Source organism: Tiliqua scincoides, chromosome 3 (genome assembly GCF_035046505.1).
Source record: "Tiliqua scincoides isolate rTilSci1 chromosome 3, rTilSci1.hap2, whole genome shotgun sequence".
Lineage (NCBI taxonomy): Eukaryota > Metazoa > Chordata > Lepidosauria > Squamata > Scincidae > Tiliqua > Tiliqua scincoides.
Genome location: NC_089823.1, coordinates 201,458,285 through 201,485,057, shown reverse-complemented (window position 1 = coordinate 201,485,057; position 26,773 = coordinate 201,458,285). Strand labels below are relative to the sequence as shown.

The following is a 26,773-nucleotide window of genomic DNA, read 5'->3' as shown; positions in this document are numbered from 1 at the left end:
TATTGGATTGTCTTATTTCTAGTCCTCTCCTGATTTGTCATTACATTTTCAGAATTATCTCTGATTACTTTGTATATACAGTACACACTTCAGAGCTGGAAGTACAAAGCCACTATATCTTGATTTGCATACTTGCCTTTGTTCCTGTAAATCAAAGCAAACTTAAAAGAGCTTACGAACAATCGTGTAAGATGAACTTGAAAAATCACTTTTTGAAAATCAGGATTGAAAAAGGCATATCAGAGGAAGGCCTTTCAGCAACTGCAAGCCAATAGTGCAGACCTTTTACGTAATTATGGGCTTAACTATTAGTACAGGTATAACCTAATTATCTACGGATTTTTCACCTGCAGTTTTATCTCAACATGACGAAAAGGGCTCTTTCAAGGAAAAAAGTTGCTTAACAATACGAGAGAGAGCAGCCAGCTGACAATCCATCAATCATTCTCTCTCCAGGCACTTAGAACAAGTTCACTCCAAGGCAAGCGACCCCTTCCTTCCCCCTGAGCACATGAAAGAATGCAAAATGGCAGTGATTATCACCTCTTCCTGTCCCTCCTGGTGAAGGGAGGGATTGCTGCCTTGGCGTGAAGCCTTTCTAAGCACCTGGAGAGAGATTGATTGTCTGCTTGATGCATTACAAAGGCTGTTTTTAAATCACTGAGCAAAAGGACATCGTTTTTTAAATGGATTTTTAAATGGATTTGGTTTAATCAGATTTTTGCCATTCACATGAGTTCTGGGATAGGAACCCTCATGAATAATGAGACTCAACCTGTATTATTCTAAATTGTTTGCTTAAAAAATGAATTTAAATGTGCTCCAGTCAGTTACATAGCTGTTTTCGAGGATGTTAAAAGAAAATATTCACACTGGTGTGTGTGTGTGTGTGTGTGTGTGTGTGTGTGTGTGTGTGTGTGTGTGTGTGGCTAATTTAACAATTTGTCACCCAGCTTATAAGAATAAAACATTATCTGCATTCCACTATGGTGATTTCACCTGTGCATCTGAGCCTTCAGGGAAATGTGGTTTGAGTGTGCACAGCAGAATACAGGCATGCCCCCTCCTGTATCCACAGGGAATTTGTTCCAACCCTCCCCTCAGTGGATACAGAAACTGCAGATATGGGGGAACCCTATCTCTGTGGCCCCCTTGTGCCCATTAATGTTGTTTAGAGCCAGGGCCTCTGAGAAGAATTTTACCAGGAGGTACAAAATTTCTTTTGGGCCCCTTTGCAAAGGGGGTGTATGTGAAACAGAGCAGGAGAGGGTGATGACAGGTGAGCAGAATAGGGGCAGGGAGGGGCAAAGCAGAACAGGATGAGGGGAGGGTAGAGACAGCTGGAAAAGACTTTGGAGCCCAGGTCTACCCACACATGTGGCATCAGTAGTGTCCCCAGCATTCCTAGTCATGGTAATGTCCCCAGCATCCCATATGGGCAACAAATCTGAGTAGATAGGAAAATGTCAGATCCCAGGAAATTTCTGGGCCCCCTTCTTTGGCTTCTAGGACCCCCTTTTTGCCCTGGGCTCGGTTACAAATTACCCCCTTTACCCCCCTTTCCTAGACCCTGTTTAGAGCTTACTGCAGCGAAATGTTTTTTTTCTTTTTACTGCTCTCTATAAGCTTGCAAGCTTATAATGCATACAGGCAGGCCAAATGCTTGAAAAGACTAAATTGAATGCTAACAGGGAGCAGAGAGACAAGTATTTGATATAGTCTGTTGAAGGATTCAGGCTGCATGCAATCTGATTTACGCACTATAAGATTGCATTCTTATAGTGAACTGTAAAAAGAAGACACATTTTGCTGGAAAGCCTCTAAATGTTAATTGCGCCGGGAAGGGGATCTGTGGATAACTGAATCAGTGGATACCGGATCTGCAGGTATGGGGGATGCCGGTGTGTAGAATTACGTTGGCCACAGAATATATATCTGGTTGTAGAAAGAAATTGAGGTGGCCTGCGGAAAGAATAATTGCCTACTTTACCCCATCAAAATCAGAGTAACAAAGGTTGTATTTGGGGCACACACTGATGTTTACTTTTGCATGAATATGGCTATGAATGACCTTTTTCACACAGTGTGATGTGCTATCTGGTGCTCTGATTTGTTGCTGGTGCCAATGTTTTGCGCGTTGTACCTCCAAGAATAATGACAGGTAATATGTAAATGCCTACTCTCTCATTCTCTCCCCTTCCTTGTGAAACATTTTCTGAGTTATTACCCTCATGACTGCAAATTATGTATCCCTTGTGGAGGGCAAATTAAATGATCTTGAAGTTGAAATCACCTGGTCCTATAACCAGAGCGAAAATCACTGTGGGAATAAGACATTCAGTTCAGGCAAGAGATTAGTGCTTAGGTTGTTTACACTAGTTCACATTAGGATCAGTTTATCATTCTTCCTGGACCTTTAATTTATCACAGTAGGAAGAATTCTGAACTTTGCTTTTTGGCGGCTGGTAACCTGCTGACGAAAAGCCCAAAGCTAAATGCAGTTTCTAATGTGAGGGCATTGCTGTATTCAATAGAAATCTCTTCCTTTTTCTCCCCCAGCTGGCAGTTACACTGGAAGTAGAATATCTTTCCAATTAATTTTTTTAAAAAAATAAATTATGTGTAATTGGAAAATTCCAGTACTTGAAGAGATCCAAACAGTGGTGAATCAGTACACCCCATGGAAGAAATTTATCATGTTAAGAAAATTGCCTAAAAACAAAGAAACTGTTAGAAATAAGAACCGCTGATACTTGCCTATACGTCGATCTCACAGATAAGATGAGGGCAGGTTTTGAAATCATGGAATTTGCTATGACCCTTGGATAAGTTGGGGGTTTAACTTAGGGAAGTGTCTGACTATAATTTTGTCTGATTTTACCCGAGGCCAGATCCTGAAAAATGTCCCAGTAATTGTTAGCTAAGAACTGTACCATCTAATTTATTAAAAATAAAGTAAAAGATCATATTTGTGTACAGGAAGTGGGGGGGGGGCAGATCTCTATACAGACCAGTGCAAAAACAGGGAGAAGGTGTGGGGGAGGGAAGATCTCTATATAGACATCATAGCAACACCAGGGCAAAAGCTCTTGCACACTCAGAACCAACAGATGGAAGTGGGGGTAGGGAGATCTCCATACAGAGATCCTTACCCCTGCTAACTGGGTAAGAGGCACTTTTTAAGTGGGTGCTCTTCTTTTATTTAATGGGGGGGCGGAAGTAACTCACCCTCCTCACCCCAGCACTGTCTTTTCTAGTGGCTGCTGGTGTTCTTTTGCATTCTTTTAGATTGTGAGCCCTTTTGGGACAGGGAGCCATTAGTTGTTTGTTTGATTTTCTCTGTAAACCACTTTGTGAACTTTCCATTGAAAAGCGGTATATAAATACTGTTAATAATTTAACATTATTAACAGTAGCAACAGCTTCAACAGGCTGGCCAAACCAGGTTGAAGGTAGCCGTTGGGTCATTGACCTTTGGCAAGATTGGGACTTGTCTATCCTGAGCATGTGAAGACAGACTTTGCCGGATTGAGCGGATGAGACCTACTAGAATAGGACCAACGGTCATGAAGGCGGTTTCTGCAAGCAACGTTGTACACTAAGAGCACGGCAAGACATGAAGACACCCTGGTCAAGCACTGTGCCCAACCCATCTCCAACCGTCTCGACTTTTGTCCTGCCATTGGAGCAAGATGGAATCTGGGAAGAGAGAGTGAGGCTGACTATGCGCACCTCTCCCTCACTTTAATCCAATTCATGCGCAAGTCTTGACATCCCAATGTCACCCCTGGGGGCTGGGGGATAAGATTAGGCCCTCAGTTTGGCTGTACTTGTCGTAAGAGGTGACTGAACAACCACCGGGTAGATGGGACTCGATAGCCTGGGAAGGCAGCTCATCTGAGAGAAGGAAAACTCTGACCCCAAACCTCCACTGCCTTGTGGCTACATCCAATTATGGAAAAGGCTTCAGGAGTCAACCTTGAGGCAAAATCCAGAGCCAGAATCCCTGAGGCAGTTCATGGCTGAACACAGTCACACTCTGGCAACTCGTGCGACGCCGCTGGAACCAACCGTATTGGCTTCTGCCTTTCCATTGGACCATTCCAGCGACGTGGAGAGGGGGGGATTTGCTGCATGAAAAACAGTCTATCCTCCATATCTACTTTACCCAGGCTTTGCACTCTGGAGAGGGCATTCTGTTCCAGAACCACAATTCAGAGCGCGATACCATAGTCGTCCAAGACTGAAGGATGCCAATGAATGATGAATTAATAATAATACAAACCAGTGCAAAAACGGAGAAGGTGTGAGGGAGGGAAGATCTCTATATAGCCACCACAGCAACACCAGTGCAAAAGCCCTTGGAGCCTAATCCTATGCATGTCTACTCAGAAGTAAGTCCCATTATAGTCAATGGGGCTTATTCCCAGGAAAGTGTAGGTATGTACCGCTTTAAAATGCAGATAGACTTTATCTTATCTTTACAGTGCAAATAACCAGAACAAAAGCACAAGGGAGGAACACTGAGTGGAAGGAAAAGGGATTGCCATACCCTACCTTCCAAGCTGAAAGCACAAATTGGAGATATTTCTAATGCAGCCACTGCTGCTACCATGTGTAGCTCCTCACTTTCTCCTTAGGCAAGCCTGTCCACGTGGTGCTCGCAGTCCCACGCTTCCGCACTCCTGCAAAGTCTTGCAAAGCTAGGCTTTGCAGCTTGCGTCCATGCTGGGGCTGCAGCCTGTTTCTTTTGCAGAACAAAAGAGAGAGCTGCAGACTCCATGACTTGCTCCCGTCATGCCCGCAAGTACGGGCTGCAGTCTGTAGCAGCCAAAGAAGCACAGCAGCAAACAGGGGGGCGCTGCAAGCCAGAGGGAAACTCCTCTGGGCTTCTGATAGCTGCTGCGACACCCTTAAACTGGGTAGTGACCTGGAGATAAAACGAAGAGGCAATTCGTCTTGGATTTCAAGGCATGAATTTTTTGCCTTATAGACGAGTATCTATGGTAATTGCTTTACATGGCTACATAATTTTGTGTTCTAACTTGCTGTTCTACGTGAAATGCTAACGGAACAGTCTTAAGTTTGCTTTCATATTTTAAATGAAAGGCATTCTTTTCACATTGTGGTCTTTGACTGAATGCAGAAAATTTGTCATCCATACGTATCTGAAGATTTCATTATTCATTTCAATAGAAAAATGTCTCAGCTAATTCTGGTGTAGCTGGATACAGGGGAAGTAGACATAGTAATCATGCATGGGATAAAAATTGTGACTTTGCTTATGATACAAGGAACTCTTAATGAAATGTTGCATGTGTCTCCTTTGACCTCAGAGTTGAGACTTCAAACATACAGTTTATAACAGGTGGTGTATTCGTCTGTCCCCTCCAAGTGAATGTTTTAATTAGATGCATAGTGATGAATGTATATCTGTAACTATTCCTGTTGATGCTTTTTCAATCAAGGTCCTGGAGACTCTGCACATTGACTTGTCTACTGACCTCAGTGCTTATATAGTGTATTTATTGCAAGAACCCTGTGGTGCTTCAGTCTGAAGTCAGAGGGTTTGAAGTTCTGTATAATTGTGCATTATGCAGCCTTGGTATCTCAGGTTCTCCCACTTCTTTGTCCAAGTTCCAGCCAGCTGTTTACTGGAAGGACTTGAGCTTCTCCCAGCTAATACAAGTGGCGCAAAAACTTCATTTATATGAAAAACAAGGAAAAACCCTATGAATGTAAATTACAGCCTTTTTTATTTAATATGGGCATGGAGCTTTTTTATCCATGACAATGTACACAAAGATCAAGAAGGCAGGAAATAGGTGGGCACTTACCTGATCAGTATCATTACTACACTGGAGAATAAGGCTGAAGTTGCTATGGTTGACCTCTAAATATGATCACCTTCAATGTGATTTGCTAGCAATATCACTTTAGGGTTGGGTGTGAGTTTTGGGGCTGACCGGTTGTGGTTTAACCTCTTGCAAACATCGGACAAAACAGTATATACTTTGAAGTGACTAGATATGTTTGCAGTGTTAACAAATGTTTACTATTGTGAACATGACCAGTCTCTAACAACACAACTGTAAATATACAGTAGAACCTCCAGAGTTGACCACCTCACTAGATTGACCACCTCCTTAAGTTGACCTAATTTTCACAGTATGGACAGACACTGCATATACACTATGGGAGACCAGCCTCTCTATATTGACCACCTCCGTAAGTTGTATCTTGATCACTTTGACCATTGCACAGAGTATTAATTTACCCTCCATAAGTTGCCCACTGAATGCGATACTGTGGACCTGTGTTTTGTCTGGTTTGCCCCATCTTGGAAAAGCAAGAAATCACACGACAATCCCTCCCCTATGCCTGCTAGCGCCTGCACGAAAGGGTTTTTATAGGTTGGCACACTGCACATAACCAACTGCCGATTGTACCTGGACATGTATCAAGTTGTGAGGGACATGAGGTTGCTTGTGCATAGTGAAGCCACTGTCCTTTCACTTTGGTTCCCATCACTAGTGCATTACTTTACACTTATATTGTAACGCAACTGCTATTTTGCTGCCTATCCTCCTGGTTTGGAGAGAGCCTTCTGGAGCACTTCACAATCCCTTCTGGTCTTCACCACTCAGAAAAGTTTAGTGTCACCCACAAACTTGTCCACCTCCCTGCTTATCCCTGTTTCCAGGTCATTTATGAAGATGTTGAAAAGCACCAGTCCCAGGACAGATCCTGGAGGCACTCCACTTTCCACCTCTCTCCACATTTTTGTCAATTGCCCACTAACACCCACTCTCTGTTTCCTGGTCCTCAACCAGTTCCCAATCCATGAGAGGACCTGTCCTCTTATTCCCTGACTGTGGAGTTTTCTCAGCAGCCTTTAGTGAGGGACCGTATCAAATGCCTTCTGGCATTTAGTGAATCTGAGGAGACCCAGTAGAGGCCAGGCAGCCTAAGTAAAAAAAAGTGGGTTTTTTTAGCAGGGGATAGCATTGGTCTGCCTGTCTGCTATGAAACCAAGTGACTCACAATTTTTTTTAAGCTTATGAATTTTCAGGGTTTTTTTTAAACACTGATTGTGGGCTGTTTATTCTGTCTCTTGTTATAGATATGGATGATATAAATAGTAAGCATCACAAGAGGATCAATTCTCATTGATATTTGCAATAAAACTTTTAAAAAATCCAATCTAAATAATAACTTGGCCTTGCATTTGTTGTCCTGGAAGCTAAACATGATAATATTTAAATGCCTTTTTTCCGTATGTTGACCAATTTCCTCCAGTCCCTTGGGTGGTCAACTTAAAGAGGTTATACTGTAATGATAACTGAATTAGTAGCATTGAAGCTGTTTACGAATTAGTGGAGTAAGAAATGAAGGTCTTTTTTGTGACTAGCAGCTGGTTAAAGACAGGCAACCAGCAGATTAACCTTACAATATTTAAGATTTGGTGTCAGGAACAGAGGAATACTCTTAAAGGTTTGGCAATCAGATACAAAAACTGCAATTCAGTGCTAAAGAGGGAGGCAGTAACTTGTAGGTTGAGGGTTATAATATGTGCATTCAAGAGCCCCTGGGATTACAGACCTTCTACCTCTCCCTCACAAGAGTGCTTCAAGTTGTGGGTTTGCTATGGATTGGACTATTAAGTGGCCTATTTTTTCCTTGGTTATACATCTGCTTTTCATGTTGTGTCAAAGGATATGTTGAAACGGAGAGAAATTTCAGATCATTAGTCCTTCATCCTTCTCAAATATGCATTCGGCCTCAGATTGGTTAATTGAGCGCTAGCCTTTTTTGGAAAAGGGAACTGTAACTTCCTCTTGTTTGCCTTTTTGCTCTGTTCTGATGACAGAAATTCTGTTGGCCAGATCAACTACTTTTTGAGCAGAATGAGCAGCTTGATCACAAGGCTCAAGGATCACTTGATCACTTGTGTGCTGTGAACACAAGGCTTTGTCTTGAAGTAATGCTAAATGAGTGGGCCTTGTGCTGCTAGAAAAGATGAGGATTACTCTATCTGAAAGTAGTGATGGGGCAAATTTGCAGTTGAACTCAAATTTGCAGTTTGAGAAGGTTAATCCTATTTTGACTTGGACCAGGACTGAAGTTGAATCAGAATGAGTTCTGTTTCTGCCGCTAGCTAAGCTTTCCTTCCCAAGCCAAAAAACTTTTATTCTTTTTGAGAAGAGGGAGAAGGCAACTGGTAACAAGAAGGACTAATTAGTGACTGAGTAGACCTTTCTGGCCTGCAGCTAGAATTGGTATTACTATAACATAGTAGGACCATTACGACTGGAAAGCATTGGATGTTTCCTCTATCTCTAGTTCAGTTTGGGAAGCAGAGATAGCTACAAATCCTATGTTTTCTGATCATGCTCAGAGCGTCATGATCAGTTAGCAAGTTCTCTCTTGCCACCACTTTCAGTTTTGTTTCCAGCATCAATTTAGACAACCACATGTTTGCCTCCTAAAGATAAGAGAAGGCAATCAGACCTTCAGTATTTTAATTAGCCTTAAGCTACTCAGGGAAACTAAGGCTGCAATTCTGTGCACACTTACCTTGGAGCAAGTCACACTGAATTCAAGGAGGCTTATTTCTGAATAAATGTGCTTAGGATTGTGCCCCAAGAGTGTAAAGCCCTCCGCTAAGGAGTAAACATCTGCTTGCCATAAGTTGACAGGAATATAGTTTTGACAATTAAATTTATACCACAAATTCAAGAGATAAAATAGTTCTAAGCAGCTGCTTTTGCAAGTTGAAGAAGCAACTAAGCAACAACTATTCTTAAGACATAAAACAAGAATGGATAAAACAGGCTGTATATTGCACAGAAAAAAAAAACCCTAATGTTAATTGCTTCTTATTCGAAGAGCATAGTCTTAATCTCCCCAGTTGTTGAAAGCTGCAGTCTGAGCTAGGAATGAAAAGAAACAAGGGGTGGAAGTCTCCACCTGCTCCTTTTTGGATATGCACTCTTCTTTAATGTCCAGCCCTGCCTTTACACCTCTGCATTTAGGCTAGTGAGAGTAGGAAGTAATATTTAGAAATTTTCTCTTCTCTTTTTTTTTTTTTCTTCAACTGACAGTTTGTGTTAGGGTAGCTCTGGGCTTCTTTTGTCATGTATGTTGATCTATTCCCATCATTTGGTTTACCTCTGCATTTATTTTTATGCTGCCAGTGTTTGGTTTGTGGTATATGTAACTGCTCTGGTTGCTGTAAATATTTACTTAGTCATAGAAAAGGCTTTGCTGCCATTCTATTTCCTCCTTCTCTGACCTTGTATCAACGTCCCAATGTTTCTAGCAAAGGTTTGACATTCTTCGTCCTTCTTCCAGAACGTACTTGGAGAACAACTGACTTTATTTCTCCTCCTTAAAAGAGGAAAATAAAATTCCTGCATCATTGAACACTCCCATTGTATTCCATAGATTATGGCGGTCATTGGCGCTCCAGCTCTTCTGTGTAGCCTAGTAACTTTGCCTGGTTGGAAGACTTTGGCTAAAATCTCAACACTTATCTGGAGTTCAGTGAACTGGCTCTGGCATGCTGGTGAAAATTTTGTACACGTTGGTCCTTGTACACGCACGGTCCATTCCCTGAACTCCTGCAGATGCTGAAAACCGTGGATAATAAATCCACAGCCCAACCCACAGAGGACCTCCCACACACGACAAGAGGTTGTGTCTGGGAGATCCTCTGTGGGACCTCCCGCCCCAGGTTCAGAACCCACAGTGGGGCAAATCCACGGATAATGAACCCACAGATAAAGACCCACTTTATATATTTTAAAATATCTGTACTTGTACAATCCAGCCCATTATGGGGTTAACACGACAAAAGTGGCTCTGACTTACATAATATTTCTCTTTGTTTATAATTGGGGTGGGCAGAAGGCAGGAACTGTTCCTTCACCTTAAGTTTCAGATTACTCAGTCCAGTATCTCTGGCATGTAGCCATTAGCAATATATGTAAAATGTGTTTTGACTGGCAGAAGGGTTTTAGCTTTGGAAATAGCTTCTGTTTTGTTCTTCCCTATTCAGGCTACTGAAGAAGTTTCAAAAAATCTAGTTGCCATGAAAGAGATTTTATATGGCACGAATGAAAAGGAGCCCCAGACGGAGGCTGTGGCCCAGCTTGCTCAAGAGCTGTACAACAGTGGTCTTCTTAGTACCCTAGTAGCTGACTTACAACTCATTGATTTTGAGGTAAGAAAGCACAAGCATTGACTTTTTCAGCTTTCAACTGTTGGCTTTTTCAGGGATTTCAGCTGCACGTGACAAAGTCACAAGGCTTAAGAAAAGATATTTATTACAAATGCTGGCACAACTGTCACTTCTCTGTTAATGTAACTTATTTGCTGGATCTTAACACGCACACTATTTATTGTTTAAAATATGCCCATCCAGCAGTTTCTATTTCCCAAGGCTCCATCAAGATGGCTAACAACAATTTGAAGCAAGCTTTAAGGCAAAAGCAAAAACCTGGGCTTGCAGTTTGACACCTGGTGCTGAAAAGATCAAATGCACAAATTCCCCAGGAGCTTATAGAAAGTAAACTTTGAGAGGCTAATGCATGTTGCAATGGTTGGCACCCTCGTGTAGAGTGTCTCTTCTCCACTTGTCATTTTATTGGAATTACCCATGTGAATCCTGCCCATCTCATAATCCCACCACGGTTTGCCATTGACCTGCATCAGTATTTGTGAGGCCTGGATGCGTTATGAGTAAAATCCATGGCCCAAGTCCTACTAAATGATGTGGTGAAGAGTTGGGAGGATTTGTGGCTTACCACAGGAATGCAGATCATTGTGGAGAGCATAACCTGTAGACCAGGGATCCTGTGCCTTCCATAGAGGGAGCAACTGTATGCACACATTTTGTTTGGTGTTTTACTGTTTTTTTAAATGGGACTAGAATTTCTCCTTTCACTGCAATTAAACTGGAGGTGTTGCAAGCAGGCTAGTTTTTTTTAATCTGGTTATGATCTGATATTTCCAGTCACATTTTTTCCCCTTCTATTTTAAAAGCAAACCAGAGAGCAATTTGTCCTTTAACTGGATCCTGGTATGCTTGCATTTACTTTGAAATGTCAAATCTCTCTTTTCTGTTTGCTTTCATACCTGATATCGTTATGAATTCCCCCCCTTCCCCCCGAGATGCATTCCAGGCTAGATTAATCAGGAAGTCAACAAAACTGCACGTGTGATGGGTATTCTGGTGTCTTATAAAACCAGGTCCTTGTGTTTTTGGGTGTTGAGTAGAAGTTACATTGTAACAAGCTTGAGTAAACACAGTCATGTTAAACCCCCTTTTTTCTTTACAGAAGTAGCTTTTCCAAACACAGGTATTGTACATCCCTGTGGTTCTCGGCTTTGAGGGAGGCTCTTTTATTTCTGCTGCAGCCTTTTGAGAAACACCTGCGTGTCTGCCATGAATGCTGTGTGGCTTGTGGGGCATTCTAGGGCTTACACAGGTCTCATGCAACCTAAGTGTTTGGCTTCCCTGTGTGAACTAAGTGCACCTTAGAACAGTGGTTCCCAAAATTTTTAGCATCGGGACTCATCTAACAAAAAGTTTTACCAGCCACTCATGCCTCTGTGGCTATAATGGTGATTAATTGGGCAGCAGTACTCCCTCCAAGTAGCAGGTTGTTTAAGCCTTGATGCACAGTCTAATAATCTGTCTTGTCAGTTTCATGACCCACCCAAAATTGGGTTGTGACCCACTTGTGGGCCATGGACCCAAAGTGTGGGAGCTGCTGCCTTAGACCACACAGGTGATCAGTATTGGCAAATGGCTTGATCAGGCATGTGCTGAGGCCTTTAGGTGGGCAGAGAGCTCACTGTTGAGAAACACTAGGATAGAATCTCATGTCCCTTTGTGAGGGGTATCTGTGTTTTCGCCTTCCAGATTCCCATAAAGCAGTTCTTTGGATCCTGGCTTGTCTTCTAGAATTCAGATTTTATTGATCTTATTTTGAGACAGGTATTTCTGGGTTGCTTGCAGACTGTATAGTGTGATTTTTATTTCTAGAGCTGTAATGGTTTACTTATCAGAGGGATGATGGCAGTGGATTATGGCCACTTTAGATTTGAGCGGATGTTCAGTGGTTTGTGGGCAGACAAAAACACTTTGCATTTCATTAATACATTGGCACAGTCTTAGAGGCATAGTATGTAGTGCAGTGTTTTCAACTTCTATTTAAAACCAGTGCCCATTGGCAACACTCTTAACTATTAGAGTACGTAATCTGGTTGGGTTCTTCTGAAAAAAATAATTTGCTGTTTCTGCTGCATTTAAACAGTTCAAATAATAAAGTAATTGTATCGTACTGTGTAGCCTCACCAAGATTGTTATGTAAATAACGAGGAAATGCATTTCCTAATGGAAAGTCCAGAAAGGATAACTGAACTTTGAGTAAAATTGGCTGACCTGCCGAATGACACTTGACTGTGGGGAGACAGATCCTAGTCAGGCTACCCTGCTCTTCGCAGCCTGAAGAGCTCTGGTGCTGCTTTGGTTTGGCCTACAATAAAATTAGAATTTAGAAAACAATTTGTCTTTTCATTTGTATTCTGACCACAATTCAGCATCCATTTACTAGGATCCCATAAACATGTTTCTGTGAGTATTTCCCATATACTCTAGCTTGGCTAATCTTTAAATGACATTTAATTGGGGTGGGGATGATTGCATAGGTCTTTCCATGGAATTATCAGCTGTATTCCAGGTGGAATTTGATTCCATGGTTGGGACCTGTACAGGTATCCCTCACTTATAGTTATTTTTTACAGTTTTTATTCCTTTAAAGATCTCAAAGTGGCATATGTGTATATATGGTGTGTGTTGTGTCCTCTGTCTTCTCCCTCCCTGCATTTTATTCTCACGAATCCCCTGTGGAGTAGGTTAGGCTAAGAGGTGGTCACCCAGTGAGTTACATGGCTAAGTGGGGAACTGAACCCTGGTGTCTCTGGTTTAAGTCCAACACTATGACTGCAATCCTGTACCCACTTTCCTGGGAGTAAGCCCCATTGAACAAAATCGGACTTAGATTGCACTGTATGCCAACTCAAATGGTTGCCATACAGCTAGGGCAACATTTAAAAGACTCTTGGAAAAGCCATGAACATTTGTTTGTGTAATATATTTATATCCTGTGGTATTCTGTGACTCCGCGCAGTTTACAGATTATACTTTTTCTTTGGGGCATTGAAGTCACTTGTAGTAAAATCAACACATGTCAAGCATATTTTGTTGGAAAAATCTAGGGAAAAGACTACTAAAGAAACCTGATTAACTCATTGAGTCGTGGGAGGGTTGGGTGGAAATTCCGAACAGTACATACAGACTGCTCATTCACCATAATGGCTCCTCATAGTATGTGCGCCTGTGCAACGGAATGGAAATGGCTGTTATGAGCCTCTGGGACTCTATGCATGGGTGTAGTGGATTGGATTCACCTTTCCAGAGATGCAAAGAGTGCTGGGGGCTTACTGAATCAGCCCTGCATCAACAAGGGGTTCACAGTACTTCTGAACCCAAACCAACCCCAACCTTCCTCCTCTCTCTAGGTCAGCAATTCCCAAACTGTGGGTTCAGGAGCCACCAGTGGGTTGTGACCCAATTTTTGTTGGGTCATGAAACTAACAGGGCAGATGAGGCTATGTGCATCAAGGGTGAAACAAGCTGCTACTTGGGGGGGGGGAGAGAACTGCTGTCCAGTTACCTTTATAGTAATACCCCATGGCATTTATAAATGAGGCAGCAGCCTCTTGGGCCTCTGAAAAGTTTGAGAACCACTGCTCTAGATACATAGTTGAAACTATGGGATCACTTTGCAACTGAAACTCAGTTCCCAACTACCTTTGCAGCTTAAAGTTCGAGTTTCACTAGGGAACAATGACCCACTTACTGTTCTGCCCTGGAAAGCACTCCTCTTGCTGATGAGGCAAGAAGGGAAGCCTGACTTGAGACATGGATGAGCACAAGCACAGACAGACCTCTTGTTCACCATAATGACTCCTTGTACTGCCTGTTATCCCTTTTTATACGTATCACTCACTTTCTGTGCTCTACGATGGTTGTGGTTTTTTTGACAGGGTAAAAAGGATGTGGCTCAGATATTCAACAACATTCTGAGAAGACAGATTGGTACCAGAACCCCCACAGTTGAATACATCTGCACTCAACAAAATATACTCTTCATGCTGTTAAAAGGGTATGTATCAGTAAATGTAAGGCTGGTTCATGCTGGATACATTTGGATGTAGTGACAAACCATGGGATCTGACAAGAATGCACCTCAGCAAGACTTAGACCAGGGGGGTCTAAACCCCGGCCCGGGGACCAGATGTTGCCTCTTGTCCCCTGAAAGCCTCTGGCCCACTTGGCCAAACATGTTTGGAGCTGTGCTCTGGTTGCATCTGGAGGATGTTCTAAGGGCCAGAGAGGTTGAATGAACGAGCCCATTCATTCATTTATTGACTCATCTAACTTCCATCTCATAATTTATTTATACAAATTTTATATTTAAATTTTTTTCTGGCCCTCTGCACCGTGCCAGATATTTGACGTGGCCCTCTGGCCAAAAGGTTTGGAGACCCCTGACTTGGAGACCCAGAAGGTTGCCACAATATGCTATCCTAAGCGCAACCCATGGTTTGTTGTTACCTCTGAATGTGACCATAGTCTGTTATCTCCTCATTTGAACAGCTGTGACCCTTCCTTAATAATGCACTTTGCTGTGAGGGGCTGCTAGTGTCAAACAGGCCATAGGCGGAGATATCTGCATCTGTCAGTATGGTAGATTGTAGGTGGTGGTTGGAGAAGATGCAACCATGATTATGGAAGTGACTGGTTGTCTGTCTTTGTATACAGGCTTGTTAACACTAATGTTTGTCAGAGGGATCGTGGTGTCACAATTGCTTCTATGCAGTGACTCCGACTGTGAATCAGCCCTTAGTTGCTGACCTAGTTGCCTCTTTGTTCAGTTCAGATTCTGCTCCCTGAAGACGTCCTCCGCGATTCACCATGTGGCATCTGATGCATGATTCATATCCGTGTAGCTATGATACACCATTGGCTCAAGCTTGCCCAAACAAAGACAAATTCATTGCGTGCATTCAGTGCCAGATTGTTGCTTCCTCTCCTTACATTATCTGCATTGTTTCATCAGAACATCATGCTTGATTTTTGTTCAGAGTCAAATCTCAGTGGAGGGAAAACGCAAAGCCTTACTCAAGTTAATGTGTAGTGTTCAGTGCTGGTGCTGTTGGGTACAGAAGGATATTTGAGACTGTTGTGCTTTACACTTCCAGGAAATGAAATCCCTTCCTTTAAAATCTGTAAAGACACTTAAATGACATGAAGTAATATACGAGAGGTTGTCAACTTAATATCACTTTTGGAAGTCTTTCACACACTGAAAAGCAGTACTTTTTCCTTGATTATTTTCTATAATTGTATCAGCTATGTTTGGTGTTCCATTTGGCCATGTTTTCAAAACACCACCTCCTTTTTCTTTCTCCAGCTGTTTGTTGTCATTTTGGAACATATAGCACTGGGACAAGCATTGAAGTATAATTTCATGCTTTCTGCTTTTATCTGCATTGCATCTTTTAAGAATGACTTCCAGAGGGCTAGCTGTGATGCTCCATCACAGCAAAAACAACCAGGTCTCTTGTAGCACCTTAAAGATTAACCAGTTTATTTTAGCGTAAGCTGTCATGAACTACAGTCAAGTTCATAGAACGGGATGAGATGGACTGCAATCCACAAAACCTGTGCCAAAATAAATTGTTTAGCCTATCAACCATTTCACTGATGATGTAGAGTTTATTATACTAATGAATACTGCTTAATTGCTTTAAGCTTAATTGCTTAATTGTTTTAAGCTGTTTCTGAGCAGGTACTTAAGAATACATTTAGTTTAGTATACGCTTTGATTGTATTTCTCCTTATGAAATATTCATGTTGACTTTTTTGCTTTGCCAGATATGAATCTCCAGAAATTGCTCTGAATTGTGGAATCATGTTAAGAGAATGCATCAGACATGAACCACTTGCAAAAATAATCTTGTGGTCAGAGCAATTTTATGACTTCTTCAGATACGTTGAAATGTCAACATTTGACATAGCTTCAGATGCATTTGCCACATTCAAGGTATTATGTTTGATATATTATGCCTTCTCCATGAATTTCAGAAAAACTACAAAGAAGAAATGTATCAAAGTACATACAGATTTGAACGAGTCGGATCCTCTCATCCTCTTTTTCACAGCTGCGGTATTTTTGGACAGTGGAAATGTTGCTTCCCCTCCACCCAAACTGTGAAAACAATCCTATTTTTTGTTGTTGTTTCTCCTATCAGAGAGTCGTAGTTTTTTTTTCTCCTTGTTACTGCATTATCCATCCTGAGATCACTCGCATGACTAATCAAGAATCATGTTATGACTCTGATCCTTTTGCTGAAGGCAAATGAAGCCAATTCAGAATGAGGGTAACACTTCTTGAATAGGCAAACATTTCTAACATCTTTCAATGCTATCATTAAAAAAAAAATTTGAAAGGCTTGAGTGTTTTTCAGTTGTGCCAGAAGAGTGAGAATGTATAAAATCCAGCTTCCCCTTTTGGCTTTGCCCTGGTTTGGAAGTAGAGGTCAGGATTGAACCAGGATGGTGGCCTTGAAGTTGGCTTTTCTCATCAGGGTCTCAGATCAAATGTAACTCACCCTTAACACTTGGGGTAGAGTAGGAATGAACTATAGCTGAATATGTCAGTCCACATTGACCATATTTGTGTGTGTGTGTGTGTGTGTAGGGGAGATCCTGAGAGTACTATTTGCTCCACTTGGAGTTAATTTATAAATTCTGGCATCAATTTTCATAGAATATTAGAATGCTGTTAAAAAAGTAGATTAAAGCTTTTCAAAAACATGCAGAATGTATATTTAAAAGTTGAATTCACCTGCTGTTCTGTACAACAATTTGATCAGCAGCGTGTGTTTTGTTTTTTCCTAAAATAAAATGAAAATGTTGATAGGAGAGATCTTGGGTATGATGAAGTGAATTGGGAAGGGGAAGTGTCTGGAAAAGTTTTTGATCTTTCCAAGAGTATAATCAAAAGCTGTCTGCCTGACAAGAGTTAACTTTTGAATACTGACCTTTGTTGATGGAATATTGTAAGAGAACTAGAGAGGGGTATGACAGATATTAGCTATGGCAATGAGGGAGCTGCTTAATCCACCCCAAAGCTATGGGTTACGAAGGGGAATATATTTAAAATAACAAATGTATTATCTCTTTTCAGGATTTACTTACAAGGCACAAATTGTTGAGTGCAGAGTTCTTGGAACAGCATTATGATAGGGTATGTAATTTTAGTTCCATGATTATTCTTCTGATAGTTACTAAGGAACTGTTGCTGACAGAGAAAGCTAATGAACCCACAGCCTACTTTTAAAATCTTGATACTTTTGTTTTAATTGCTATAAATCCTTTTATTCATTACGGTAATGCAAGTTCTGTTCAAATTTTTTTCAGTATTTGACAACTAATTGTTGCACTTGCACAATATTACAAATGCTGAGAACCAGACATTTAGATGTCTTTCAGCCAAAAGGAGCACTTCCTTGTTGTGTTTTTCCATTCTTGGTTATGTTTGTAGCTAATCATGGCATGTGTGACAGTTTTGCTCCATCTACTGGCCATCTCTGGTAATAACAAATTTAAACCTGCCTCTATTTTCTGACCTTTAATTGCCCAAAGATTTCCTTCATCCAGTTGTAGAATGCCTGTTTAGGGATCCCTCCAGTGTGCCACAGAAGTGGTTGCCACATTTTAAAAGCAAAGCGTTTGAAATGTTGTCTCATTTGGATTCTTTGTTTTGTTTGTGCATCTAGTTTGGGTCACAGTGCTTATGATATTTGGAACGGTCCTGATTTTTCTTTCCTTTCCTCATTCAGTTCTTCAGTGAATATGAGAAGCTACTCCATTCAGAAAACTATGTGACAAAACGACAGTCACTTAAGGTAAGAGATCTTATCTTCTTGCTTGTTTTGGCCTAACCTTAGTGCAATTTCTGAAGAATTGTGTTTTTTTTTAATTGATGGTCAGTAGGCTTGAGCTAGTTGCTTGTTCTAGTTTTCCTCCCAACCTGTCTGTAAAATTTTGAAGAGTATCTTCTGGGATTTCATACTCAAGGAAATCAATATGTCAAATCCTAGTTAACACAGGACACAATCCTAACCAGGCCTACTAAGAAGTAAGTCCTATTTTGTTCAATGGAGCTTACTCTCAGGAAAGGGTGGTTAGGATTGCAGCCTTATTGGTGCAAGTTCCAAAACAAGTCTTTGCAAGTTTCTACCATTATTGATTATTGTACAATTTGGTGAAATGTTTCAGGAGTGCCTTAAATATCTGACAGCCCAATCCTATTCTGGATTGACTGTTGAAGGGAGAACTTTATGACCGTGGAAGAGACTTCCACAGGATTGTGACTGAGACATATAAAATTATGCATAGGATGGATAGAAGGATGTTCTTTTGCCTCTTGCACAGCACTAGAACCAGGAGACGTCCACTAAAAGTCCATAAGTAGATTACAAGCCATGAAAAGTAGGCTATCTCTGAATGCCAGATGCAAGGGAGTGGCAACAAGATGCAAGTATGCAAGTATCATTCCCTGAGGCATCATCATCTGAGGCATCTGGTGGACCACTGAGAGATACAGGAAGCTGAACTAGATAGGACTTTGATCTGATTCAGCAGGGCTGTTACGTTGCTGTGCATGTCACTCAGCGTTTTGGCTTGTACAGGTTGTGTCTCAGCATTTGCGAGCGTCCTGTTCTTGGAACCCCCACAGATGCAAAAAATTGTGTTAAATAAAATCAGTTTAAAAACAAACAAACACCTCCCTTAGGCAGTGGCTTTAAAATAGCCTTGCTTACCATTGTAATGCAGCAGGCAGGCAATCAATCAGTCTCTCTCTTTCCCTTTCCAGGGGATTAGAACAAACTGAAACTAAGCTGTCCTAAGCCCCAGAGAGGGAGAGATTGATTGCCTGCCTGCCTTGTTACAATTCTTCTTTTAATTTTAAAAGGCCCACCTCATCCGCGTTGAGGTAAAGGGCAGTTGAAAAAATCTGCTGATAATTAGGTTATACCTGTATTTAAAGCAAAAGTGTACGTTACTGAAAAAGGCAGAAAATTATTTTTATGTATAAATAAGAAACGAGAGTGGCTTGCAACCGAAACCTTAAATTTTCAATAATCATATAATGACAAATAATAAAAACAATGAAGAACACCTTAGCAACCATATCCTAAGGCAGGAGGTCTGGTCTAGAGGGTAGAGCCTCCATTTGCCTGAAGATTAACATCCACAAGGTCGCCAGTTCGAGGCCAGCGGCACCGTGCAACCTTGAAGCAGCTGGCAAGCTGCAGCTGAGCTGTTCCATCTGCTCGGAGCGTGGGAGGATGGAGGCCAGAATGTTAAACCAGATCGGAGTGTAACATCTTGAATGTGGTGGTTCTTGAAAGAGAGAACCTTCTTTCAATTTGTAAAAATCCCTGCGTGGATTTAATAAGCCTGCCTGTGTAAACCGCCTTGAATAAAGTCTTGAATAAAGACCAAGAAAGGCGGTATATAAATACTGTATATTATATTATTATTATCCTAAGCCTTAGAGTGGCTGAGCCTGTACAGCTGAGCATGCTAGTTCAATTGGCTCCTTTTGTCCCTGACATAGTAAGTACAGGAGGCCTCAAAAGGGCTTTGACTACCTGCCTCTTTCCTCCAAAGTCTGATGGGAAGGGCACAATATTTATTTATTTACTCAAGCCACTTGCCCCATAAAGATTGGGTTAGGCCCCCCAATTCCTGAAAATTGTCCAAATAAGATAGTTTGTTAAGTATGCAAGTGTGCTCCAGAACCCCCTGCAGTTACTGGGGATGCCCCCTCCAGAGGCTCTTCTGAACACCACAGGCCATGTGTGTCTATCTGCAGACCCTGCAGGCCTCAGAATGGCTGCAACAGCAAAAAAAAGTCACTTCTGGTTTTTTTGGCAAAACCAGTAATGGCGTTTTTATGCCTTTAAAAGGCATTGCGAGGGCTGAGGAAACTCCAGAGAGCTTCCCTGGCCTTTCAAAGGCATAAAAATGTCACTTCTGGTTTTGCAAAAAAACAAACCTGGAAGTGACTTTCTTTTTGCTCTAACAGCCATTCTGAGCCCTACAGAGGCCATGTGTGGATGAGCATGGCCTCCAGAGGTAAGGGGAGTGCAGCTTCCCTACCTCCAGTGGGTATAGGGGGCACTGGCAGCCCTCCTGCATTCTCGGATAAGTAAATTAGTGGATATGGATTTGGGGTCCCCCTGTATTGGTTTAGATGCCAGAGAGACAATACTTTCTGAATATTGTAAAAGTTGCTGTGGACCAAGAACAATGTTTTGAATGCAACTCTTGCCCCATCCCTTAACTTGTTACACACTGTCAGCCAAAAAAATCCCTCTCTAATTGTGTTTTGTCTCCTTAGCTGCTTGGTGAATTGCTATTGGATAGGCATAACTTCACAATTATGACAAAATACATCAGTAAACCTGAAAATCTCAAACTAATGATGAACCTTCTACGAGACAAGAGTCGCAACATTCAGTTTGAAGCCTTTCATGTCTTTAAGGTAAAGTAGCTTTTTAAAAACTTGCTCTCAAACAGATCCCAAGGGCATCCATTTAAAAAAATACAGTGGGCCCTCCTTAGCCACAGGCTCGGCATCCACAGATTTCTGTATCTGCAGATGCCAAGCCTGTGGCTGGTGGGCCTCAGAGGATCTCCTGGACATGACCGGAAGTTACCCAGAAGTCCCTTCTGTTTCATGCCAGTGACTTCTGGGTGTGTTTTGAGGCCCTCCAGCCACATATTTCATTATCTGCAGTATTTGTTATCTGTGGGATGTCCTGGAATGGATCCCTCACAGATACCAGGATCCTCTAAAGCAACCATTTTCAACCACTGTGCTGTGGCACACTGGTGTGCCGCAAGTGGTCCACAGGTGTGCCACAGGAATTTGGGGGAAGGTCATTTGTTAATAGGGCCAATGGGAGATGTGAGCCCCCACTGACAGCATGGTGTGCCTTGTCAATTGTCAAAAACCTGCTGGTGTGCCTTGACCATTTTAGTGCCTTGTCGGTGTGCCATGAGATGAAAAAGGTTGAAAATCACTGCTCTAAAGGGTTTTGCTAACCTAATACTACATTGGGGTTAGTACTACAGTATTACTAAAATAAGATTGGATAACAGGGTTGGGGGGGTGCGGAAGGGTTAGAGCAGGGGTGTCAAACTCATTTTGAAGGCTGAATAGCATTCATGATGCCTGCTGAGGGCCGGAAGTGATGTCATTAGGCAGGAAATGATGTCATTAAACAGGTCATAAAAAATAAACACTTTTTCTCACTTAGGAACTCATTAGCTGCAAATGACAGAAGAGCAAATATGCAAATCTTGATCATATTTCAAGATATGGGAGAGCCCAATTTTCATATGGACTGCCCTTTCAGAAGTAACACCTCAGTATTGCTCAGCAGATGAGAGCCTGAGGGCCAGATAAAAAGCTTCCATGGGCCGTATCCGGCCCCCAGGCCTTATGTTTGACACCCCTGGGTTAAAGGATCCTGTTGTACAAAGCAACTCTATTATAAATGGAAAATTATGATATTTATATACCAGTTTTTCAAAAATGATTATAAGTGGTTTACATAGCAAAGAAATAAAACTCCATTTCCCTAAAAGGCTCACAGTCTAAGAAGAAACACAAAGGAGGCTCCAGCAATAGTCATTGGAAAAGTCACTACGCTCGGATGAATAGAAAAGTACTCTTCCCCCCCTCACAGCTATAAGAGAGCCCAGTTAGAAGAGATTAAATAAAACTCTTAAGATCAGCGGTTCTCAAACTCTCAAGGAGTTTGAGCCCTGCTGAAAGTTCTTGGGGGGAGGCAATGACACGATCATCGGAACTGCATTGCTGTCAAGGGGTGCAGGGGCTAGCTTAAACCTACCAGCGCCCCCAGCAGGCTCTGGGGGTACAGAGAGCCCGGCACCAGCCTCTGCAGGGCAACCCAACAGAGGCAGACCCAGACTTTTTGCGCCTGGGGCCACCTCTGCCTTTGCCTCCGCCCCCACCCCTGACCTGGAAGTAATTGCATTGATGTCATCATAACCACAATTCTGTGCAGCTGCCTCCTCCATTCCCCCTTTGGAAAGAAAGGGGAACGGAGGAGGCAGCCCAGGCCCCGATGGAGCCTTCCATGATGGAGCCAAGTCCATGCCATGACGGGCTCCATCAAAGCTTTTTGGGGCCACTGAAAAGATGCCCATGATAGGTAAGCACTGCTTCCAAGTGGCATGCAGCACTCTCCTCCTGGGCGCTGCTTCTAGCAGCCCCAAAACGCTCCAGTGGAGCCCTTCGCGCTGCTTGCAAGCTGCATGGAAAGCTTCGTTGGTGCCTGCAAAGTGGCACCCGTCTCCTCTGAAATCAGAGAAGGCGCACACTGCTTCTGCGCCACTCTGAAGGGCGCACCCTCCCCTCCCCTTTCCTTAAAGGGGAAGAATGTGGCTGGAAACTGTGCTGAGAGCAGCTGCAGGAGCACAGCTGCTCTCAGCGTGGTCCTCTCGCTGCTCTGAGTGCTGCCCTTGTCTTCCCCCTTGAAGGGGAGGGGAGCAGCTCTCAAAGCGGCACTGCTCCCGGCACGCTGTTGCCAGGCCCCCCCCCCGTTATAGGAGGAGAGGGTGGCCTAGAGAGGCAGCACACTGGCAGCAATTCTGGTCCACCCCCTCCTCCATTGGGGGGAGGATTTTTTAAAAAGGATTTTTAAAAGCGAAAGAAGTTGACAGAACTGCTGGCTTCCTTTTTTTTTTTTTTAAAGACAAACATGGTGGGGGGCAAGGCTGGTGGAGGCGCCCTCAGAGGGTCGCCACTCGGGTCATTTGCCCCACTTGCCGCCCTCTAGGTCCACTACTGCTCCCCAACATGCGGAGACAGTCAAAATAACCATTGCAACCCACTTCCTAACTAAGAAAGAACTAAATTTGTGATTCTCAAACCTTTTAGCACCAGGACCCACTTTTTAGAATGACAATCTATCTGGACCCACTGGAAGTGATGTCATTAACCTGGATGTCATGGCTGGAAGTGACATCGTAAATTTAGGCTTCAAGCCTAGGCTGCAGTCAGACAAAGGTCCCTTTACACAGCACGCACATGCTGTTATTTTGTGTAGCTCAGAATTCCAACATTGCAGCTCAGAAGTCAAAGCAGAATGCAGACTCAGATGCTTCTCCAGCCACACAGCCCTGCCTCCTTTCCAGCAACCCATCTTCCCACCTATTCAGGGCAGAGCACCAGGACCCTCTCCCACTGGCAGCCTGCTCTGCCCAGAAGCTCTGTATCCTGTATTTTCAGCTCTGTATTTTCAGTGGTAGCTGAACTAGGTGCTATGCGTCCCACCTGAAATTGGCTTGCGACCCACGTAGTGCATCTCAACCCACAGTTTGAGAAACGCTTAACTAAATGATTTGAAAATTACACCCTTGGTGAACACTTATTTCATTAATAAATTAAATGATTAAATTCCAGTAAAGGAATGCTCCATTACAAAGTGATTTTTGGCCCTACTCACTAGGTTAGTAATTAAGCATATATTTGTTTGTGGGCTTTCCCTGCTTAGCGTAAGCTTAGCCTTACATTAAGTGAAAATCTATGTTGTGGTCTTGGTTATTCTTTTCCTGTACGTTAACCCATCTATTTTCTGTACTGATCATTGTCTTTTGTTGCAGGTGTTTGTAGCCAACCCTAACAAGACACAGCCTATATTAGATATCCTCCTAAAGAACCAGACCAAACTTATTGAGTTCCTCAGCAAGTTTCAGAATGACAGGACCGAGGATGAACAATTTAATGATGAGAAGACCTATTTAGTTAAACAGATCAGGGATTTGAAAAGACCAGCACAGCAAGAAGCTTAATCTCCTATAAACCCCTAAAATATTAAATCCAAATTCAGCATTTGCTGTTAGATATTCAGCATCAGGCACTCTTATCAATTCATGAGGAACATTACTGCTAATCTGCTGTTCAGTGAACAGTGTTTGTTTTTCTCTTTTTCTTTTTTTAGTCCAAGTTGACAAACCTAGCTGCTGCTTTCTTGCACAATGTGGACTTTCTTGGTATTTTGTGTCTGAATTCAAGCACACTGCTTGTTTTTAGAAGTCCGGGGGGGGGGGGGGAGATGATTGGTTCACGAAAGCAAACATAGAGAAGATAGTGTGGGATAGGAGAGAAGGTATTAGAGTAGTTTTAAGTGATGGGGCGCATGCTTGCAAATCTGATTCAATCCGTCTGTTTGCACTTAACCTTGTATGAGATGCGAGCACAATGTGATCTGTGCATACTTGGCACCATAGTATGAGATTGTATGCCTTGATTTAAAAATAAAAATGTGCAGTGCTTTATTTGTAATCAAAGGGGAAATGTATCTAAGATGTGAGCTTACTGGGATGAACAGTTGTCTTGCAAATAAAACTGATACTGAAACATAGCAACTTCTGCAGAGTGAAATCTCAAGAGTTCATAAGGAAAATGTAAATATGCCTTCCACTGCTTTATAGGGTGTGTTTTTTGTTTTGTTTTGTTTTTTGAGAGAGAGAAAGAGAGAGTGATTTTTTTTTCTTCTGAGAATTGAGTTGTAGACTTGGAAAAATGTTCTAAGGGTTTTTGTTAATTTTACCTTTGAAGGTGTTTCAGACAGTAGAGCTTAGCAGTGACACTTTGCATTTCATTTCAACCATGCTTGTTGGTTTCTTTTGTATATAACTCCTAGGCTGCTCATTTCTTTTAAAAATGATTTAATTTGTACAGCAGAGGAATGTTAATGTATTAGTCTGTAACTTTTATCTGATACTGAGTTTTGCAAAGTGAAAGCTCATGTAATGAATACTTTGGATCATATAGAAATGCTGATTTCACATTTCTTAAATACTGCAGCATTAAAAGGAAGAGAACCTAACTTTTTCTGTATTCACTGATCTAATGGGGTGCCATCAATTAGGGTAGACTAAAATATAGTGCTGGAACCCACTAAACTGTATTCTTCAATGTTGGCCTTATCCATTTATATTAGTGGTGTATTCAGCCAGTTGCAAATTATAAAGATTATGCTAAATTAATACCAATTTGTTTTTCTTGTGGGTATCTAGAGAAAATCTCTATTCCTTTCATATAGTTAACTCAGTATGTTAGTTGTGAAAGTAAATAACTTACTCCCCTTTAATCTAACAACCATAATTTCATTACTGTTCTAGTGTCAATGTCTTGTTCCTTAATGCTGCAAACTGTCAGTATTTATTTTTTTAAAAGACTGGTTTTGCACCACACTTTTTGTTACTGTGATCATAACAAAAAAAAAATCTGCTAAATATATCTAAACTATGTTATCAAAATGGTATCTATTCATCTTAATAGTAGTGCTAAGATCACAACCAGCCAACTTTTGGGATTAGCAGTATGAAAGTTCAAATTCTGCATGATTGAACCTGACTGAGAATGCTATAAAATTATTTATTGCTTTCTAGCCTCTTTCTGATTAAATTATTTCACAATTGATTGAACTAATTTCTGGATTGACATGTTAGCTAATTTTTAAAGCCTTCATGAAGGAAGTGAGAAAATAGCTCCAGCAAATAGGATTCTGGCAATCTTGAATGTCTCAACTTTGTCATGCTTCCTTTAGAAATCATAATCTGTCCTTTGCAAAGTGATTCATAATGTCTACTGAAAAAAGAAAAAAGTAATCATAAGCCTCTATTAAATCATTTATATATAGACAGGCAAAACTGGCCACGAGATGGTATAATAGTTCAGTACTAACTGTCCTTTTTATATTTTGGTTTATTGTAGTTGAGAGGAGGAAAATATTACTTGGCAAGTTATTCTCCATTATGCATAAGGCTTCCACTTTAGAAAAAAAAATGTAGAAATGCAAAAAGTTATGTATGTGTATATATAAAGAAGTTAAAAGATGAATTGGATATTGGTTTTGTTCTCTACTATTTGGCATGGGAGAAAGTGGCTTTAACTTTTTTTAAACATTAAACCTTGGAGTGTTAGCATTCAAAAGAAGTTGTATTTAAGACCATTTGATGTGCTATTCATATTAAAAACTATTGTACTGGAAGTGGTTTCTTATCTGCGTGAAGGCTTAAAGATATTACTAAAAGTTATTTAATGTGAGTTCTTTTTCTTTTTTTTAAATGTATACAATTGTAACTCTACTTCCATGAAAGCATTTCATTCTTCAGATGAATGCATTTCTTAGAAGATCTGGCTGGCCCCATAATTTAAATTGAAATAAAATTTTGAAGAAACACAATTGTGTGTTTTATAATATGTATTGGGGGAAAAAAAGAGGTTCACCTGAATCTGAGTGTTTCTCTTAAGTATGCATCCTGCATTTCTTGTGAACCATAAAACTTTGACCCTGTGTTTAAAAGATTGATGGGGGGGAAACTGTTCTTGCCTCCTCATAGATAAATGTTGTATTTGTATTTGTATAACAACAGTAATAGAGGCCCAGCAGAGGTGTACACCACAAAGAAAGAAGGGTTCCACTAAATCCAGGAGGGTGCCCGCATGGCTAACGAGCCAAGTTAGAGAGGCTGTGAAGGGCAAGGAAGCTTCCTTCCGTAAATGGAAGTCTTGCCCTA

At 41.6% G+C, this 26,773-nt stretch overlaps 1 protein-coding gene across 1 annotated transcript in view; it reads left to right on the top strand.

Annotated features, from left to right (window-relative positions):
• The window catches only part of CAB39 (calcium binding protein 39), a 57,161-nt gene extending 30,722 nt beyond the window's left edge, over positions 1 to 26,439 (top strand). Inside the window, exons 3-9 of the mRNA XM_066622142.1 lie at positions 10,061 to 10,225; positions 14,119 to 14,237; positions 16,013 to 16,181; positions 17,328 to 17,387; positions 17,983 to 18,048; positions 20,553 to 20,696; positions 23,849 to 26,439. Coding sequence (XP_066478239.1) covers positions 10,061 to 10,225; positions 14,119 to 14,237; positions 16,013 to 16,181; positions 17,328 to 17,387; positions 17,983 to 18,048; positions 20,553 to 20,696; positions 23,849 to 24,037 — 912 coding nt within the window. The 3' untranslated portion in view covers positions 24,038 to 26,439. The remainder of the gene's footprint in view (positions 1 to 10,060; positions 10,226 to 14,118; positions 14,238 to 16,012; positions 16,182 to 17,327; positions 17,388 to 17,982; positions 18,049 to 20,552; positions 20,697 to 23,848) is intronic.
• The last annotated feature ends 334 nt before the right edge of the window (positions 26,440 to 26,773 follow it).